The sequence below is a fragment of the Thunnus albacares genome, chromosome 12 (genome assembly GCF_914725855.1).
Source record: "Thunnus albacares chromosome 12, fThuAlb1.1, whole genome shotgun sequence".
NCBI classification, from domain to species: Eukaryota; Metazoa; Chordata; class Actinopteri; order Scombriformes; family Scombridae; genus Thunnus; species Thunnus albacares.
Window position 1 is genome coordinate 16812479 of NC_058117.1, and position 20640 is coordinate 16833118.

At 41.0% G+C, this 20640-nt stretch overlaps 1 protein-coding gene across 2 annotated transcripts; it reads left to right on the forward strand.

The window, feature by feature from the left end:
* Nucleotides 1-3381: 3381 nt before the first annotated feature.
* dspa (desmoplakin a) lies at nucleotides 3382-20244 on the forward strand. 2 transcript variants are annotated; one of them, XM_044367280.1, is made up of 24 exons: nucleotides 3382-3775; nucleotides 4857-4941; nucleotides 5214-5332; nucleotides 5723-5867; nucleotides 7514-7639; nucleotides 7835-7894; nucleotides 7980-8147; nucleotides 8278-8382; nucleotides 8471-8566; nucleotides 8662-8787; nucleotides 9038-9190; nucleotides 9329-9483; nucleotides 9971-10097; nucleotides 10257-10443; nucleotides 10588-10841; nucleotides 10994-11175; nucleotides 11375-11513; nucleotides 12158-12351; nucleotides 12499-12661; nucleotides 13096-13179; nucleotides 13301-13408; nucleotides 13673-13771; nucleotides 13942-15756; nucleotides 16481-20244. In XM_044367280.1, exons 1-24 carry the CDS (start codon nucleotides 3519-3521, stop codon nucleotides 19694-19696), a joined length of 8163 nt encoding a protein of 2720 aa, XP_044223215.1. In that variant the 5' UTR covers nucleotides 3382-3518; the 3' UTR covers nucleotides 19697-20244. The 2 variants fall into 2 exon arrangements, with proteins under 2 accessions (XP_044223215.1, XP_044223216.1); XM_044367281.1 differs by having other exon boundaries at nucleotides 13942-14439.
* Nucleotides 20245-20640: the final 396 nt, after the last annotated feature.

Sequence of the window (20640 nt, forward strand, 5' to 3'; positions counted from 1 at the left end):
CACCCCTTCACAGGAGAACAATATAACCAAATACATTATGAATATAGCTTTAGTGCAATTTGGATTCAAAGTCCAAGAGATAGCCTTGTTGTAAACATGTGATTGATAACTTTGGGGTTAATGTCAACTTCAATGGGTAGGGAGATCCAGAATCCCCGGTGTATGAATTTATGACCATGCAATAATATACAGTATACACACTACCACACCATTTACTGTAGGAGCCTTCAGTTAATCTCCTTGTAGATAAGCAAGTCTTGTATTAAATAACAACAACAAAAAAGCTTTTCTAAGATTGTTGCTGAACACCTGCTGTTGTAGACTTGTCTCTCAATTGAGAAATTAGGCTCTGAGGCTGTAAGATTTTTGAGAATTTGGGAGAGTTCGATGACTTAAGAAGGAGTTTACCGTCTTATAATTACACACATGTTCCATAACTTTTATTTTTATACCATATTGCTTAATATTTGACTGTATGTAGAAAAAAAAAGATGAATCACATTAAAATAATATCAAGGCATGTAGTATTTTTCACCAGGATTACATAACACTTGAAACAGTATTCTGACCATCATGTTGGGAAATCAAATTTACTGAGAGCAATTCAAACATTTCTTATTTAGGGTGGGGTTTCTGGACTCTAAAATCTTGGCTACAGACCTGCACAATATTACACCCTCCTTTTACCAAATGTATTTTTATTTGGTCAACGTCTTATAATATACTATTCAACCAATAACAGAACCACCAATGGTGCTGCAATGTAATGGTGCAATGAAGAAATTACTCTGAAGTGTTGTACGAGTCTATGATTCAGTGGAAATTGTCTGAGGAGCCACCTGTATGTTAACAATCAGCTAGGGGACACTCAGATCAGGGCACAACATTAGTAAGTGAGACAATGTCAGTTGTCTGTACAATTTAATAAACCAGCTGTGAGATGATGTCATCACCAGTTTCTGGAAATGATATCATGCGTGCGTCTGCAAGTGTCAGCAGGTCCCACCGCCACAATGAGTCACTAGACATATCTTCAAGAGACAACTTGATGTGAAAGTTTTATTGAATTGCTTTTGATTAATCATATTTAAGTCACAGTTACTGGTGTGAGTCCTTTTAAGGATTAGTTTTTCATTCCAGATGTCAGTGTTAACACATGTTTGAGTGACAAACTCATTTTTGCAGCTAATCTCTTCACAGTGACCCCAACTGGATTCCAGAGTAGAAAGCAAACATTTTGTTAAATATTTACTCTCAAGCTGGGGAGAGACAAGGCTTTTACTTTTCCCCCCCGTGACGCCCTGTGTACATCTGAATGAGTTATGATGACAGAGACTTTAGGTAAAAGAGAGACATAAAGGATAAAGGTGGCTTAGCCAAGGGTGGCTGCCCCATTGCATGATGAAAGACAAGTATTACTAAATCCGAAAAAATGAACCATCCCTGCAGTATTTGCCACACCTCACTGTGACTGCTGAAACTCCCAGAAACATCCTTATCTTGCAGAACAAGAAAAAAACAATAAATTCTAATACTGACAGAAACAAAATCCCTGAACAAGTCAGTTGTGTGCCTGTGAAGTTTTCATATAATGAGGCCAAACCTTGTCTGTTGGAGAGAGCCTATAATTAATGGCCTGGTTCCAATTAACATTCACCATCTCATTATGCAGCAAGGTCCTACTGTTCAGTCCATCTCTTTTGGTGTGGGAGCAGACTAAGGTTTGGAAAATCAGACTTGCTCAGTCTTGCGGTGTGCTTTGTTTGGATATCGTGCATTGAGAGATTGAAAAAAAAGGAAGCATGTACAACAAACCCACCTGAGCTTAGTGGGGAACAAATGTAGGGTGTGTCTTTAGGGTGTGACCAGTGTGAGACTGGCCTTACAAGAAATTGTGGTTATAACAGATGAGATTGTCATCATTGAAAGTAAAAAATAATTACTATATGAGCGCAAACACGTCCTGCTGAGTTTGTCAAACACATGCATTCAAAACATTTGAATGTGATAAAGAAAAGTACTGACTCGTAAACTAATGCTGGAATGGTATGAAAATGCTACTTTAGGGCGTTGGTTTCTTAAAGTTATCAGATCACTTCTTACCCCTGACTATGCTTCCCTGTCCTCCTATCTTTCTCTTTGTTCTCACACTTGTATGTGATGTAGTGGAGTAATGGTGTGTACAATTGCTATAGCTAAGAGTTATAACACCAGAGGGCACAATATGTCTTTCAGCATAGTCAACTTTTGTTTATTAAGAGCAAAGCAGTTCAGGCGTTGTGCAGATTGCACAATTAAACCATCTCATCTATGGGATAATTGTTTACTCTTCAGTCAATTCACCCATTTTTATTTTTTTTTACCAGCCCATTAAAAAAAAGAACAAAAAAACCCTGCCTCATACTGAGATTAGGTATGTGTGACCCTCCCTGCTCTGTGTCCATGTCCTCACACTCCCTTTCACTTTCCAAAAATCAGACACGCCTACTTGAATGTGTGTAGACAAACTGAGGGATAGTAGGGAGGTCAAGACAGAGTGAGAGTTAAAGGGGAAGGCACGGGTACATGAATATGTATAAAACACAAACTTAAACCAAAAAGAAGCAACTCTTCCAAAAAACTCGGTGTCACTTGGCTGTCAGTTTCAAGTAACCTCCTAAAACACTGAACTTTCAAATGAACTCACTCCTTTTGACCTCAAGAATGTTGAACCCAGGACTGCAAATTCTTTGCATAATTCTCTCCACTGGGGATAAAATGTGTTTTCTTTAATTGCTGTCAAATGGATCACTTGCCAACACTTGCCAAGTCCACATTGATCTGCAGCTAATTAGGTTCAGTGACCCCCAAAGGTCCTTAAAAGGACACTAGGTCCTCTGCAATAGTAAGAGGAATTGGTGTTTTTTGTTGTCAAATTGACTGGATGTTATTCCAGATGCTGGACATATAAAATAATCTTTTTACTCTAATTAAATATTTCACAATATATGGGGTTCACCTTGCAATATAAGCAAATATAATAACACTACAGACAGTTTACTATGTCAGAGAGGAATAAACATCTCTGACATGATAAGCTGTCTCAAGATGTGCATATTCTATATAAGCTTATAGGGCATTTGGTGGTATTTCATAAATAACCAAGAATAACTGCAAATTAGCCAGTCACACTAACTTTATGTCACTTTCCCCAGCTATGTGTTTATTACATATCACAACATGTTAAACAATTATTGTGATCATCATCATCATTCAGTTATGATTGCAACATTACATTTCCATGAATTCTGCAGAATTGGATCTTCCCACACAGGCCAGTGGGTGCAGGAGTGTTTCGTAAACGCAACAAAGGTGTGGTTTCTAGCCTAGCCAAAACCGGCCAGCTTCCGTCTATTCACAGTAGACCATTATCTGCGCAACAGGAGACGGGGAGGGGAGACGCGCACGGTCTGTCCTTTGGACAGCAGAACAAAACAACTTTAAAACTATCTGAAAACATTTAAACTAACTTGGCAAAAATGAGTATGCACGGCGGCTCCACCACGAGACTGACCACCATGGGCCAGAGAAGTAATTCACGACCGGATTTGGCGAGTGCGAGTTTTAGAAACGAAGTGTTCAGCGGTGGAAACGGCTTCCAGGCGGATTACCAGATAGGGGACGGCGGATACAACTACACCTCCACCTTCTCTAGGAACTCCACGCACTACGGCACTGGGTTCGGAGGACAGAAGGGGCAAGTTAGCATGGGTGGAGGCGGAGGTGGTGGGATAAGGTAAGAGCCTCCAAATCACCTGTTGCTCTTGAATGAGTCAAATGGCGTGAAATAAACGCATACATTAGTCATTAAACGTAGCCCGACGTGTACATGATTGCGACATTGTGACAAAGACGTTCAGGTTTTCCCTTCCAAAGAAAAATAGGGTAAAGTAAACTAGTATAATTATAACATTAAAACACAAATTTAAACCCTTTTTTTTTTTTTTTTAGCTGTGTCGAACAAAGGTCCATACGAACCATTTTGGGGGAAGCTTTGGGAAATTAAGTTATTATTTCTACCTTAAAAGAGTAAAAATGTCTCAGTAGTCCATTGAAAATTCACCATCGAAAAACACAGAACACTCTTCCGCTGCACAATATTGTGAATTACAGTAGAGGAAATAACACACACCCCTTACTGTATGTCTTCCCACTACTTTCATTCTTGGTAATGTCAGTGACGTGTCTGTTTTCAAACCTTTTTCTTGAAAAAAAAAAAAAAAAAAAAGATATTTCTAAGTGTTCCACTCATAGTGATCAAAGGTTGAAATAAAATACAGGATTTCATTCATGTGTAGGGAGGAGTTGCAAGTTTTCTTGTGGAGATAAAATTTGTTTGTTTTTTTTGCCATGGTGACCTTTACCGATTTTCCATGACACATAGCCAGACGTTCAAAGACAATAAATAAACTTGTGTTGAATTATGATGCGGGTTTGTTGGTCCTTGCCTAAAATGTCATTGATTTTCACACGTATTTTGTATGCTATGATGTTCATCAAAAAAACTTTTCCATGAAGTTAAATAAACATTCACAAGCATTCATTACAATTTAGTAACATTATAACTACATTAACAGTGGTGGTTTTTAAAACTTTAAAAAATCACCTTGCAGCATTTTTTTCAAGGCATACTATTGATGACATCCTTTACTGAACAATATCACATTTCCCAAAAATATTCAACAAATATCTTGAACGGGTTGTCTACGGTATATAGAAATGAGTAGCCTACTTAAAATACACTGATAGCTTTGTACTTTGTGAAGCATGTCTTTATATTTTCTCTTCACATTATTGTTTCTTTTTCTCTTGTGTAGTGTGATGAGTATTCAGCAAAGGGCAGGGCTCCTGACAGGCCAGTGTCAGGAGTACCTGCAGAAAGCAAAAATGACTCTCCAGGGTGTAAGTGCAACACACATATCACACTGAACATTACTGATCTCATATGTTTGTTTTGACCTCCAGCGGTAGGAGAATAATTAAAACAATAAGAAAATTGTTTGTTAATTATCTTATGTAGTTACGTTCAAGGTTTACCATTTTGTTGGCTGTACAAAAAACTGCATTATTAAAAGGATTTATTATTATGATATTATGAAAGCAGATGATATAATCAGCCACAGTGAGGTGATAAGTTTGTATGAGGTCATTGTCTGTACTGTGTGACTGTGTAGGGGGGCTCAGCTGTGGAGGTGGAGAAGCTGATGATAATGGCTGCAGAATCCATGGAGCAGTTGAAGTCCTGTGGCAGAGAGCTGCAGCAATTGCGTGTCTCAAATGACATCTTCAGACAGTAAGACAAAGCGCAATGTGTGTGTGTGTGTGTGTGTGTGTGTGTGTGTGTGTGTGTGTGTGTGCGTGCGTGCGTGCGTGTGTCTTTGCAAGGTGCAGGCATACAGCCCTGTGAGCTTGTGTACACTCTTTGCATGTTTGTGTTTGCATGTGGTCATTCATGACTGTATATAGACATGGATAGGTGGGGTTTAACGTGAATGAATAACATTCAGTTAAACGTCACATAGAATCTTTAATAAAGATAATAAATAAATATAGACGGATTGCAACACTGTAGAGTTCAGTGCCTGCCGGAGATTATTTTTATTCTGCCCCGCTGAGCCCTTTGAAGTTCAGTGTGCTCTTGGAAGATTCACAAAGTATTTCCCTTTTTTGTATAACTTAACAGTGTAGATCAGTTCCAGCACATGCACGGCGCTCTCCAACAGCAATTAAGTGGTGGTATGACCACAAGATGGAACAGGGGCAGTGTGGGCTCCGCCGAAGGGGGGAGGATCTTTAACGATGCCATGGCCTGGATTGCCCAGCAGAAGGTGAGATATTTGAGAACACAGTAAAAAAAAAAAAAAAAAAAAAAGAACAGGGGTGATATGGTTGAAATCAATATCACAACAAGAATCTTTATTGATACATGTCACAATATTGTAAATGTATGCAAAATCACTCAGAAAATAGTCAGTTTGGTGTTTAATGCAATGACCTACTAAAACTGAAGTGACTGATTTTGTTAGTTTTAAATGATAATACACATCTTTGTGAACTCGGACTCTATGCCCAGCAGTTTTTAACCTGTTTAGACAGGATGAATCATTGTGTCTGCATGTTTGCGCATGCATGTACGGGGCACAATAGTTTGCAGTTTTTTTTAGGTGAAGTGAGGAGGAGGGGGGGGGGGATGCACTTACCTTATCACTTATTCTGACCTCCTGTAACTGAAACCATCTGGACACGCTGCCAAAACCTGATCCGTGAGTGAAAGAGGCCAAGAGAGGTGCAGGAGAATTGGAACAAAGAGAGAAGGAAAGAGCGCTTCCATTTGAGAAAGCGAGACACAGAGAGAGAGAGGACGGCAGAAGGAGACAGAGCAGGGAGAGGAAGAGGGAGGCACCGTGGTTGATAAAGTTGCTGTGGATGCAAGAGAAATGTAGAAGTAAAGGAGTGTGAAATCTGACACTTTCCTCTGAGTCAGTTGTTATGGGACAGGGCAGTTCGACATGCTCATGGGAAAACGCCCTTCTACTCCCTACCTTCCAAACCCTCCTACCCAACCAAAAACACACCCTGTCATTCTGTCAACTCCCCCTTCCATAGTTCCTCATTGACAGATTCCTCCTACAGTTAAATATAGAAACATTTCTTTACGTAATTTGCCTTTTGTCTCAGTCCTTTTACTTTTTTGCCGATTACAAAAGTCCCAAATTGGTAATATATCACCTGCTGACCTACTGCTTTTGTTTACACCCATTGTCTTATTGTTCTACTGGTCATCCTTTGAGTCATTGTACTAACGTTTCAACGTTGTTAACCTTTTTGTTCTAGACAGTAACTGTAAAAGTTAGTCAGCTCAAAGTCTCTCAACAGCAGTGTTGTTTGTAGCTTCAGCCATGAAGGAAGGGAGTGGTGAGAGAACAAAAGCCGTGAGAGAGAAAAGAATGCAAGTAAAGAGCAGGGTCCGGCTGTGGTTGGTTTGCTAGCAGGGCTCTTATCAAAGCTGAGTGCTGCGAACAAGGGGGGAATACTTGGAATAGTTTCCTGCTTAACACTGGGTTTAATGATTAAATGCTGACACCTAGAGGGCAAAGAAGGGATGACATAGATTTAAGGATTGAATTAATAGCAGGGAAGATACTGTCTCTGTTGAGATTTAAAGAATAAGTCAGGCGATGTTGTGTTTTTCTCGTCAACTAATAACATGAAAAGACTAACTTAATTGATTTAACAAACAAGCATTGCCTGTGCAGCTAAAGTCTGATCAAACTTTTCTGTGCCATAGACCACCAAAACTGTTCAAAACACATCAGTGAAACACACTGTCGCACTGTATGACTTCTTCCTTCATTACCACGATCATGGGCACTGGAGTTGATTTTGAGTCAATCACATTAATTTTGACAATGTAATTCTGTTTAGCAGTAATTGCATTTCAAAAGGTAATAAACTATAATCCTTCATTTTGTAGCGTATGATTGAGACAGCTCCATGGGGGGATGACTCAGCCACCATAGAAAAGCAAATCATGACCCACAACAAAAACCACAGCTCTATCCAAAGGAGCCAGGAAGTAGACCGTGCCAGAGATGATCTGGTAAGTGACCTTTCTCTACCATTATACCCTGACTATAAAATCTTTTTACTCCTTGAAAAGTATACACCAATGATTTAAAGCTCTTAGTAATTGCCCTTAATGCTTATGCTTTAGATATTTATGCATCATGTGTACAGAATCCCAATATTGTCATTCTGTTTAAAACGGAGAAAAAAACAAAATCTCTTTTTTTAGAACATGAGGGGTGACAAGTACAACCTCTATACTTTGGAACAAGAGTGGGACAGCCTGCAGGTAAAAACAAACTCTTTTACCAAAATGTTTAGATTTGATCAGGCATTATCACCATATTCATTCATTTCCTATGCCTCTATCTCAGAAAATGTCCCACAGCCGTGTGAGTCAGCTGCGTGAACTTCAAGGCATCATTGAGGAGATCTCCCGTGCCATCATGTGGGTGAATGAGAAGGAGGAAGAGGAGCTTGTGTTTGACTGGGGAGACAAAAACATCGACCAGTATATCCCCAAGAAGCAAGAGAGCTACTCAGTAAGGATCTCTGACTGAACTCTTCTTTTACCCTAGTTGGGTGTTACTGTCTCAGTTTATGAGTGTTACCATACAATATGTTGGTGCAACGTGTGACGTTTTGTGTCCCTTACTTTCTGTTCTCTGACAGAGGCTGATGAGGGACCTGGAGGAGAAGGAGAAGGAGCTAAACAAGCTTAAAGTGAAAGCAGATGGCCTCGTGAACAACAACCATTCTGCCTCAGATAAGATTGAAGTAAGGTGTTTTTGTCTGAGTGTTTTTCTATCCTAATCAGCATATTAGTCAGTGCTTTTTGTACTGATAGCTGCGTGTGCACCCACAGGCCTACATGGACACCTTGCAGACCCAGTGGAGCTGGCTTCTCCAGATCACTAAGTGTATCCATATTCATTTGAAGGAGAATGCTGCCTACAGTCAAGTAAGTGCTCCATCCAGTTGTTGCTCTTGTAAAAATAGAAACCAGGTATGTCTTCCTGTGAACACTGATCAAAACCTTTTTTCTGCCATCTTCAGTTTTTCAAGGAGGCCAATGAGACCTATGCGAAGCTGCAGAAGGTGCATGAGACTATCCGTAGCAAGTTCACCTGCGACAAGAACACCCCACTGGATAACCTTAGTGAACTCCTGAAAATCTTGGAGGTATTATACTCTATAAAATCCAGAACATACGTATTTCCCTGCAGCTGTGGAGCACAAATCACTGAACTGGTTGTAAATGGAACACTTCTGCATGTCTGCATGTTTCCATGTACACCCTACGATATGTTGTAGAGTTTTTCATTTTAAATTGACAAAAGGCAAAAAAAAACAAACAACAAAAACAAATCAGACTCCTGATGGTTGCAGTGGCTCAGTTGAGAACTTATATCTGATTTGTACATGTTCACAGAAAGAGAAGGAGCAAATCATGGAGAATAAGAGGCAGGTCCATAGTCTGGTCAACAAGTCTAAGTCTATTGTTAGACTGAAACCTCGCAACCCTGAGGAGAAGAGCACCAGCGCCGTCATAGTTCAGGCCTTATGTGACTTTAAACAAGACCAGGTGAGATATATGCTCTCTCTCTCTGTCTCTCTCTCTCACACACATGCACATACACACACAAAGACACACAGGCACAGAGTATGAAGTTAAATATTGCAAGTGTAATTCAGTCTTTTGTCTTTTCATTTTGTGCTTCAGAGAGGGATTTTGAAAGGGAATGAGGGCATACTGAAGGATAACTCCCAGCGCAGCAAGTGGCTTGTGACAGGACCTGGAGGTCTGGACATGTTGATTCCCTCTGTGTGTCTGCTGATCCCCCCACCAAACCCACTCAGCATCGGCCTCGCCAACAAGTAAGAAAGATTTAGTGAAGATCAAACATGGCCTGCGAAAGTGCTGCACAGATACTGGTTAGGGTAATTCAAATCCTCCCAGCTGAAACGAATTTATTCGGATTTTTTTAAATGTAATGTTGGTATTCATATATTGGATACATTGTGGGACCTCATATGTCCTGGAGCTATGAAAGGTTTTTGCTTTGTAATATATACAGTATTTCATTGACATTATCCAAAAAAGTGCTTTTATAAGCTTCAGGGATAAAAAAAAATACTCTTAACCCACAGAGGAGGAAGTAATAACATACTGTGTTATCATGTACTTTCCATATATTATGTCATATCTCACATAGCACATTTTAAGTGAAATGGAAACCCAATAAATGTACAAACATGCTTACATATTATCCAGTTGTGTTGTGTAGTCTAGTAGTAATATCTGCTAGGTTTGCAGTTTCTCTTGAACTGAAGTGAGTGATTGATGGCTTGTGCTGTTCCCTAGGAATGAGCAGTATTATGAAGCCATCATGGGCATCTGGAATCAGCTCTACATCAACATCAAGAGTCTCATCTCGTGGCAGTACTGCGTCAAAGACATCAATTACATCAACACTCTCACGCTCAGCATGGTAAATATTATAATTAATGCATTAAAGCTCTTGGTTTTACTTTTAAAATGACTTATCCTTGTCATATCAAGCTCTCCGTCATCTGAAACAGTGTCTGCAGAAGTTTGCTCACCTCCTGTGTCTTTTGCTTAACGTGATCCCCTTTTAATTTTCTTGCAGCTGTCTAAGATGCGTCCTGAGGAGTACCGCAGTGTCATCAAAAGACTGGAGACTCACTACCAAGAGTTCCTGCGTACCAGCCAAGGTTCTGAAATGTTTGGGGAAGAAGACAAGAAAACCATCCAGAACCACTTTGATAATGCCCAGAGCCACTATGACACACTGATTATCCAGCTGCCTGCTTACAGTGAGTGTAAAATGTCTTTACCTTATCCTAAATTATCAGGGATCTATTGTCTTATTGTTTGTTAGTCCACTGAATTTGCAAAAATACTTTTATTTTTTTCCACTATAAATTGATATTCTCCAAATTTTCCTCTAACCAATAAAGGGGAAGAAGCAGTGAAGCCAGAGCCCCCAAAACAGGAAACAAAGCCTTCGACTCCCAAGATCCCCAAGACCAATGTCATTGTCGTTAACCAGGCTCCCGCACCCAGTTCTGCCCTCAGCCTCACCCTGCTTAATAGTCTGCAAGAACTTCGACGTAGGCTGGAGCTGGCTGAGTCTGGCCTCACCAGTCATCTCCACATTCCCCTGGGAGAAAACAGCGTGCACGAGTGCTCATTGCACATTCAGAAGCTGCAAGTATGTAACTTTTCATTTTATTTATTTTTTTGTGTAATTGTGAGTAATTAATTTGCGAAATACCACAGTGTACAAAATCAAGAAAATTATAGTACGATTTAAGGTAAAGATAAAGGACACTTTTTTTAATATCACATTGTGTTGATGTCCAGACTGTGCACCAAGATTTGGACTCAATTCATGATGAGTACCTGCGGATCAGAGAAAATATTATAAAGCAGCTAGAAGGGATGCCTGCAGACTCCGAGCAGGCCAGATTTCTCCGCTCTGAACTGGAAATCATCAACCTAAAACTGGGAGGCCTGCAGGGTCTCTACTCAGCCTACCTTCAAAGGTATGCTTCTTTTTAATTTAACTATGTCACCTTTTTGTTTATTCCACAATGTTTGACTAAATAAAACAAATCTGCACTCTAACAAACACACAGAAAAATGGAGTAAACACAGTGACAAGACTTTTCATCTCATTAAATGTAGTGAAAGCAATTTGCAAGAGGAAATGGATTTAATGTTATAACTGTGTGTCTTCAACAGACTGTCTGCTCTAAAGGGCTTGCTCCAGAGCCTTCTTCAGGTGGAGGATATCATTAAAGTCCATGAGGCTCGACTGACAGAGAAGGACACCACCTCTCTGGACCTCCGGGAGGTGGATAACTATCGGAGCACACTAAAGGTTTGACACACTTTTTATATTTAGTTTAAACTGCAGTCGCTTGCTTTCTAGTTTCAAAACATAAAACAGTGTAGAACAATAATACTCATAATTAATTAGCAGTACTTAATTAGCCTCTTCATCCTCTTTGGGACATTAGGCCACAATTAGTAGTACATCACCACCAAAACTTGAACATAGAAGTTCACTCTTGACCTTGGAAACAGTAAGTGTGGCAAAATAACTCAAAGGTCCACTTATTAGCTTTTTTCCGAGATTTCAACATTCACAGAGATTTTACATGACAGAGGTTCCACATTTAAGTCACATGACAAACCTTAGCCAGTTCTGTTTGCTGATGAACACAAATGACATTTTGGTTTGAGTTGAGATTATTTTGTTGCACAATTAAGAAACTGTTTATGGATATAAAAAAAAACAGACAGGAATTTCTGTTTTTGAATTACTGCTAATTACGTGACAAATCATGGTACTCTATCACATTTATGCAAAAACATATAAACATCCAATATCCAATAATCCATTAGGCAAACATTTTGCACAATTCTGAAAAATGTCCTGATACAGCCAGATATATTAAAGGGATAGCTCAGTATGGCAAAATCCAACAGTTGACAATCTATTTTTGCATTTCTCTATCAAAGCAAATGAAGAGTGATCTGGAGCAGAGAAGAGACTTGCTGACATCTATGGAGTCTGACCTGGCTAAAGCAGTACACTGGAACAGTCAAATCTCTGAGTCTTTCCACAAGTGTGACGTGGACTTGTCCAAGTACTCAGAGCTGGTAGGCCAGATGTCTGACCGTTGGCGACGCATCCAAACCCAGATTGATAGCAGGTAGGAAAGTTTGTACATGTACACACACTCTTTTTCAATTTTCATACCAATGGATATTTCTCATTGTCCTGCATTCGTCATTTCTGGAAACAAAACTAAAAACATCCCCTCAAAACCTTCCTCTTCCTCCCACTCTTTCCTCCACAGAGTGTGGGACTTGGAGAAACAGGAGAAACAGCTGAAACATTACCAGCAGAGCAGCACTTCCCTGGAACAGTGGATAGACAATGCCAGGAAGCGCCAGGATAACCTTCAGACGGTTAAGCTCAGTGACATCCAGACCCTAATGGATCATCTTAACCAACAGAAGGCACGTCTTTCCTTGTTTACATCAACATATTGTATTTAATAATAGGTTTGAACTTAACTGAAATGATTTTGAACTAGAAATATCCATCATTTACACTTCAGTTGAGATGTGGACATTAGTGTAGGTGTGGATTTTAAGCAAAATACAATAGCGTAAGTGGAAATGGTTGCAAAAAAAGTTCCAAGTTTACTTATTACATTTGATTTACAAACCCTTAATAGAGAGAAAAAAGCAAATCCAAAGAAATTATCGGGCTGCCTTTGAATTAGTTAAAAGATGAAAACGTGTTTTTGTTGAGTAACAGCTTATAATAATGTCATTAGAGTTCTTATATAATAAAGTGGAATGTAAAGTAATGGATGTTTTAGAAGAAGCACAGACAAGACAGTCTGATGAAATCTGTGAATTTAATGCCCCCTTTGTGTACCGTACAGGCACTTCACACTGAAATTAAAGGGAAGAAGGAGAAAGTAGAGGATGTGCAGAAAAACGCAGATACCTGTGCTGCCTCTATAAAGGTTGGTAGTCAATTCATGTCTGCACTGTTTCAATTTGAAATATATTTATACATATTGACAAGCTGGCAAAACTAAGTATGATATAAAATAATGAAGTCGATATTGTGTTGTGTGCATTCAGGACTATGAGCTGCAGCTGGCTTCCTACAGTTCAGGCCTAGAAACTCTGCTTAATATTCCCATCAAGAGAACAATGCTGCAGTCCCCTGCTTCTGTGGTCAGACAAGAGGTATGAGCACTGGCTCTCAATTAAGTCACTCTAATCCAATTTTTAATAATATTTATACACAAAATGATACAAGTTATTATGTATTTAAGTAATTATTATCTGTTTATTAAATATAATCTAAACCATTGTCTTTCTTTTGTATTATGAGCTTGTGTAATTTAAACCTTAAACCCTTAATTACATGTGTCATTTAAAGATCTCACTGCTATGTTATTAAAACGTGAACATACATCAGTATTCATCCACTAATTTTGACTCCATCAGGCGGCTGACCTGCAGTCCCAGTACATTGAGCTACTTACTCGCTCAAGTGACTACTACAAGTTCCTAGGGGAATTGCTGAAGAACATGGAAGAGCTGAAGGTAGATTTGTATGATGCCATTTAAGACATCATTGTTTCTGTAATTCAATAATATTGTGTTAGTAAAATAAATACTATGATAAACATAAGATAAATGAACAAATAGGTTTGTTTGACAATGTGAACATAGGTGACTGAGGCTCCTCCTGTTTTTGTCATTGCTGTCCCCAGATCAGGAACACCAAGATTGAGATGCTGGAGGAGGAACTGAGACGTCTTAAGGAGGACCTCCAGGATCGTAACCAGAAAAACAAATCTCTGGAGGATGCTTTGGCCCGCTACAAGCTGGAGCTCACTCAGTCAAAAGAAGAGCTCATTTCTTTGGAGGAAGTGAAAAGAACCACAGCAATGCAAGCGAACGCTGCCAAGGAGAGCCTGGGCAGTACACACAACCAGATTCAAGATCTTACGGACCAGCTGACACGCATTAAATACCAGCTGGAAGAAGAGAAGAGGAAAAAAAGACTGGCAGAGGAGCGCTACACCAGCCAACAAGAAGAGTATGAGGCCGCTGTCCGCCGCAGACAGAAAGAACTTGAAGAACTTAACTGGAACAAGATTGACTTGGAAAAGGCTGTGAAGGACAAGGAACGTGAAGTGGAGAGGATGAAGATACTGTTAGAGGAGGAGGCAGCACGTCGACGAAATGCTGAAACAGATATCTCAAAGGTAAGAACACAGTGCACCCAGGAGATTAATCAGCTTAAACAGACACACGAGACAGAGATCAACATTAACAAGACGACGATCCTGAAAGTCTCACAACAGAAAGAAGAAGACACAACAGAACTGAGACTGCAATGTGACAGACTCACTGCTGAGAAGAGAGATCTAGAAGAGGAGCTGAGGAGACTGAGACAATCAGTTGCTCACACAGAAGAGAGGAAAAACAGAGCAGAGCAGGAGGTCAGCCAGCAGAGGGCCTCAGTGACAAAAGAGACAAGGATTCGCAGTGAGCTGGAGGTGCAGCTGAGAACGCTCAAGCAGCAGAGAGGAGAGGATGATCTCAAACTAAAGGAGGCCACCACAAACAATCAGGAAAAGAGCAGGCAGATCAGCATACTAACATTTAATCTGGAAGAGGAAGTGAAGAAGAGGAAAGCTCTGGAACTGGAAATAAGTCACTTGAAAAAGGCTGAGGCAGAGCTGAAAGCAAAGAACACCTCCTATCTGGAGGCAATCAACAAGCTTAAAGTGTCTGAGCAGGAGACTCGCATCACCAGAGTGGAGCTGGAGAAGCAGACCAGTGAGAAAACCAAGGTTGAGCAGAGTTGTGCCAGGCTGCAGAGCCGTATCCGGGAACTTCAGTGCTCTCTGGATGGGACGGAAGCTGAGTTGGAGAAGCAAAAGAAAGCAAACCAGGAGGAGTTCACACGTAGAAAGAGAATGGAGGCCGAGTTGGAGAGGGTGACACACACCTGCAGAGAGCACACCACCACAATTAACACCCTGAAATCAATCCAGATAGAGACTTCCACCTCCAGTAAGAAGTATGAGCACGATCTGAGGGACCTCCAGGAGGCCCTGGACAAGAGCCTAAGAGAGCATAAAGTCACCAAAGAGGAACTGGCAGCTGCAACTGCTGAGCTGAAGACACTGAAACAGAAGCTCCAGCAAGAGCAGGCCCGGATTCATGAGCTCAACCAACGTAATGAGAGTCTGTATAAGACCATTGAAGAGAAGAGCCGCCAGCTTAACGATTACACTACTGAGATTGAAAAGCTGAAGACTCTGACACAGAACCTGACAAAGGAGAGACTGCGGTTGGAGGAGGAGCTGAGGGCAGTTAGACAGGAGAGAGATGAGCTAAAACTTAGCAAAGACACCATTGACGGAGAAAGTGCCACTCAAATCTCAGCACTGCATGTCCAGCTTCAGAGTAGCAACAAGAGGACATCAGAGCTCCAGGCTCTCATCAATGACCTGACCAAGGAGAGAGAAAAGCTTAAAATGGAAATAGACAAATTCCAAAAGCAATCGATCGAGGTATATTTGATTGCACTGAAGGGTCATCTCCACATAATTCAATTAATTTCATATTTTGGTTGCTTTTGCATGTGCAGGTGCATTAAGACTGAGGCTGATTTCAAACTAGTCCTGTTGTATCTGATGACAGAACTCAAGATTACTTATTTTAGGGATTTTGCATGAATTTTCTTTCTTACTAAATGCTTTTACTTAGATATGCATGCCTATTACACTTTTATACTACATTATGCCACTAAATTTAATTAATACTTTAATAATAATCACTTATTTAATCACAATATTAGGGATCCCTGGATTAGCCATAGAGAGAAAAAATATATATATTGAGGCCATGTTTTACTACATCAAGCACTTGAAATGCTATTGCATGTGCACAAGATAGCCCACTCCGGGGCTCTGTACAATATACTAACTCATTGTAGAGATGTATGCACACATCTATACATATTTACAGTATCAGTTAGTTCCTGCAGTACTGACAACTGAGGGACATGTAATTGTGTCAATTAGAAATTAAACAGACTTTTATATAAATGTTATATGTTCATAAGCTCTGATAACAAACTGCTAAGAAAAGTTCCCTTGTGTACCCCTCAGAATAATTAATTCATTAATTAGAGTTGTAATTGTAGCTTTTTTGCAAATGTGGCTTTTTGCTCTGTGCATCACTTGCTGGCGTTTTTGTATAGACATAATAACGTGTTGTCTTATCTCTCCACAGACATCCATGATCGTGCATGAGTCCCAGAGCCAATACAGTGAGCTGCTGCTGGAGAGGGATGGTCTGCTATCCAAGCTTAAACTGCTGGAGCAAGACAAAAACCGTTGTCAGCGCCTAGAAGAGGAACTCACCCGCATCAAGCTCACGCTAGAGACTGAGCAACGCAACAAACAGCGCCTACAGGATGAAAAAAATGCCATCCATAAGGATTTCACCTATATGAAGAGCCAGTATGAGCTCAAAGATAACCAGATTAGGCAGTGTGATTCAGACAGGGACAGGGCTGATCGAGAGAGGCTCTCCCTGAAGAATGAGATTGAGAAGCTTATGAGGGAGTTAAAGAGTGTTGAGGAGAGGTACAAGAGCCAACTATTGATCTCTCAAAAGGAAGCATCAGACCTGGCTCTCAAGAGGGATGCCCTGGAGAGAGAGATACAGAGGCTGCAGCAGAGACCCATCACTTCATGCAGGCAGACCCAGACAGATCAGATGGTCCCAACAATTGATCCTTCCAAGCTGTTATTTGATGGGGTACGCCGCAAAGTCACAGCACACCAGCTTTGTGACTGTGGTATAATCAGTAAAGCCACCCTAGACCAGCTCCTAAAGGGAAAAAAGACAGTGGATGAGGTTGCTGTGGACATCCAACTTAGTCTCAAGGGTACTGGCGTTATTGCTGGCATGACAACAGGTTCTCAAGGGAAAATGCCATTCACTGAAGCCAAAAACAAGAACCTCCTCAGCCCAGAAAGCGCACTCATGCTCCTGGAAGCTCAAGCAGCAACAGGCTACATAGTGGACCCCACTTTTAATGAGAAGATGCCTGTGGATACTGCCTGTTCCAGAGGGATTGTGGATACAAAAGACAGAGACACCTTGGCCACAGCTGAAGCAGCGAGCACAGGTTTCAGAGATCCATACACTGGCAAAGTCTTATCTGTGGGCCAGGCTTGCAAACAGGGCCGAATGGACAAAGAGACAGCCATCCGCTTGCTCCAGGCTCAGGAGTCTGTCGGAGGAATATTGGACCCTGTTCTGAGTGTGTTCCTGCCAAAAGATCTGGCTTTGGATCGCAATCTTATTGATGAGGAGCTCTACAGGGCATTGAACAAAAAACCCACCTGCTACCTGGATCCAGCAACAGGAGAGAAGATAAGCTACAGTGACCTTAGGAAGAAGTGTACAGTGGAGCGCGTGTCTGGATTGCTTCTGCTCCCTGGCCCAGAAAAGCCCATGACAGTAAAGGGTCTCCGTGGGGAAGTCTCTGTTGCAGAGCTCGTCCAATCTGAACTTCTGGATGAAACTGACTTGAAGAAGTATAATCAGGGTAAGCTCACCGGCAAAGATATTGAAGACAAGCTGAAGTCCTATCTCCATGGCTCCACCTGTATTGCAGGGATCTATGATGAGGCCAATGACAGAATAATGCCCTTCTATCAGGCAATGAAGGAAGGTCTGCTCATGAGAGGAACCACCCTGGAGCTTCTTGAGGCCCAGGCTGCATCTGGGTTCATTGTTGATCCAGTCAACAATGTCTTCTTGACAGTGGAGGAGGCTGCAAAGAGAGCCCTTATAGGAAAAGAGTTCAAGAACAAGCTGTTGTCTGCAGAGAAGGCTGTAACTGGATACAAAGACCCAGCCACAGGAATAACAATCTCCCTCTTCCAGGCTATTGAGAAAGATCTTATTGAGAAAGGTCATGGAATCCGTCTGCTTGAGGCCCAAATTGCCAGTGGTGGAATTATTGACCCCAAACAGAGCCACCGTATTGATGTTGGTGTTGCCTATAAAAGGGGATATTTTGATGAGGAGATGAATGAGATTCTAACCTATGAAGGAGATGACACAAAAGGGTTCTTTGACCCTAATACCAAGGAGAACCTGACATATCTTCAGCTGAAGGACAGGTGCATCACAGATGACAAAACAGGCCTGATACTCCTGCCACTAAAAGACAAGAAGAAGCCCCAGAAGTCAGAAGAGAGCCGTACCAATGTCCTTCGCAAGAGGCGGGTTGTGATCGTCGACCCAGACACTGGGCTGGAGATGTCAGTGAGGGAGGCCTATCACCGGGAGCTAATTGATTATGACACTTTCCTGGACTTGTCGGAGCAGGAGTGCGAGTGGGAGGAAATAACTATCAAGGGGTCAGATGGTTCTGCACGTTTGGTGATAGTGGATAGGAAAACAGGAACCCAGTATGACATCCAGGAGTGCCTGGACTGTGGTATCATTGACCAGAAGTCTTTGGATCAGTATCGAGCTGGAAAACTAACCTTGACGCAGTTTGCCGACCAAATTACCAGCAGAACCAGCTGCAGCGAGTTGACCATTTCAGCCAGCAATGTTGATGACGTGGTCACCTGCAGCAGTCCCAGCCCAACCTCTCCTACCGTTCGCAAACGCTTCAATAGTATTTCTATTACGGTCTCTCCCCCGGAGATGTTTGATGACCAGAGTCCTGTGGCGGCCATATTTGACACAGAGACTTTGGAGAAGATAACTATTCCAGAGGGGCAGCGAAGAGGCATAATTGATACTATTACAGCGCAGAGGCTGCTGGAGGCCCAGGCTTGCACCGGGGGCATTATCAACCCTGCCACTGGTGAGAGACTGTCGCTGCAGGATTCTGTCCATCAGAGCATCATTGATGAAAACATGGCCACTAAGCTGAAACCTGCCCAGAAAGCCTATGTTGGATTTGAGGATGTGAAGACTAAAAGAAAGATGTCTGCAGCAGAGGCAGTGAAGGAGACATGGTTGCCTTATGAGGCTGGCCAGAGATTTTTGGAGTTTCAGTACCTGACAGGAGGCCTGATTGAGCCTGGCTCTGGACGTCGCATTACTATTGAAGAGGCTATCCGCAGAAGTTGGCTAGATGGTAAAGGAGCCCAGAAGCTTCAAGATACACGCAACCACCAGAAGAACCTAACCTGTCCCAAGACCAAACTGAAGATCTCCTACAAGGAAGCCATGGACAGCTGCATGGTGGAGGAAAGCAATGGTATGAAGATGCTACAGGCCACCTCAATGTCCACCAAGGGAATCAGTAGCCCTTACAATGTCTCTAACCCAGGATCTCGCTCTGGGTCCAGGGCAGGTTCCCGTACCGGCTCCAGAAGTGGATCTCGTAGAGGCAGTGTGGATTACTCATCTTACACCTATAGCTTCTCTTCCAGCAGCAGCACCACCTATAGCTCCAACACTAATTCTTAATGCACTGCATAGAATAAGAAGGGAACTAGTCATTACTAGCTGTTCCTTTGCAATTTGAGTAATATTTTAACAGTTTGCTTTTCTACAAGTTTTTTCTGCTACCTATGAGATTTTGAAAAGTTTGTTTAAATGCTGAATCTGATTTGTTTTTTTGTTAGCAGTTTTTGGTAATTTGGTGTTTCATTAATGCTGAGTATAATTAATGCTTATTTTCTAATGCACACGTGTTAAATGAATATATTTGTCACAGCTCATCTTAATATATGGCTTTTTTAGAATGTAACATTTTGTTATTTTAAAATATGCTTGTTGACCCTGGCTTCAGCATGCTCTCACAATTAATTGAGATATCTTTTATTCATAGTTTATTGTAGCTTGACTCATACTGTCTTTTATCTTTTAGAAAAATGTTAAATGATAATTGCAAATGCTATTGTTTGGCTTAAAATACTGACTTGACAAAGTAATGATCAATTATAAAAAAAAAAATCTTTGCCACTAAAATGTCATTCATATGTGATTTGCAAAAATAAAGATATCATTACAAATTTGGTTCATTCATTTACCTCCTGGATAGCTCAGTTTATTTGTACCAAAAGCAGTTCCCATTGTTACCAGTGGATGGCGCTAATTGTCATGCTTAAACTATTTAATTGCAAACCTGTTTGTTCACCACAGCACATTTGACATTTTACCATTGGTATAAAAAAGAAAATTGCACACTTTGGCTTAGTTTAATGTTGGTAGGATTGTAGTATTTAGAACTTTTAACACGCTTAAAGGGAGATTCACCAGTAATACATGAGCTGTCCCATTTGAAATTTGACTTAGTCCACAAGGCCTTACCCAAACACATAAATTCTCAAGCCAGTTTCTCTTGTGCCCTAAAGATAATTAACGTGTTCAGACACCATTTGAGAGTCAGACATACATTTATGATCATT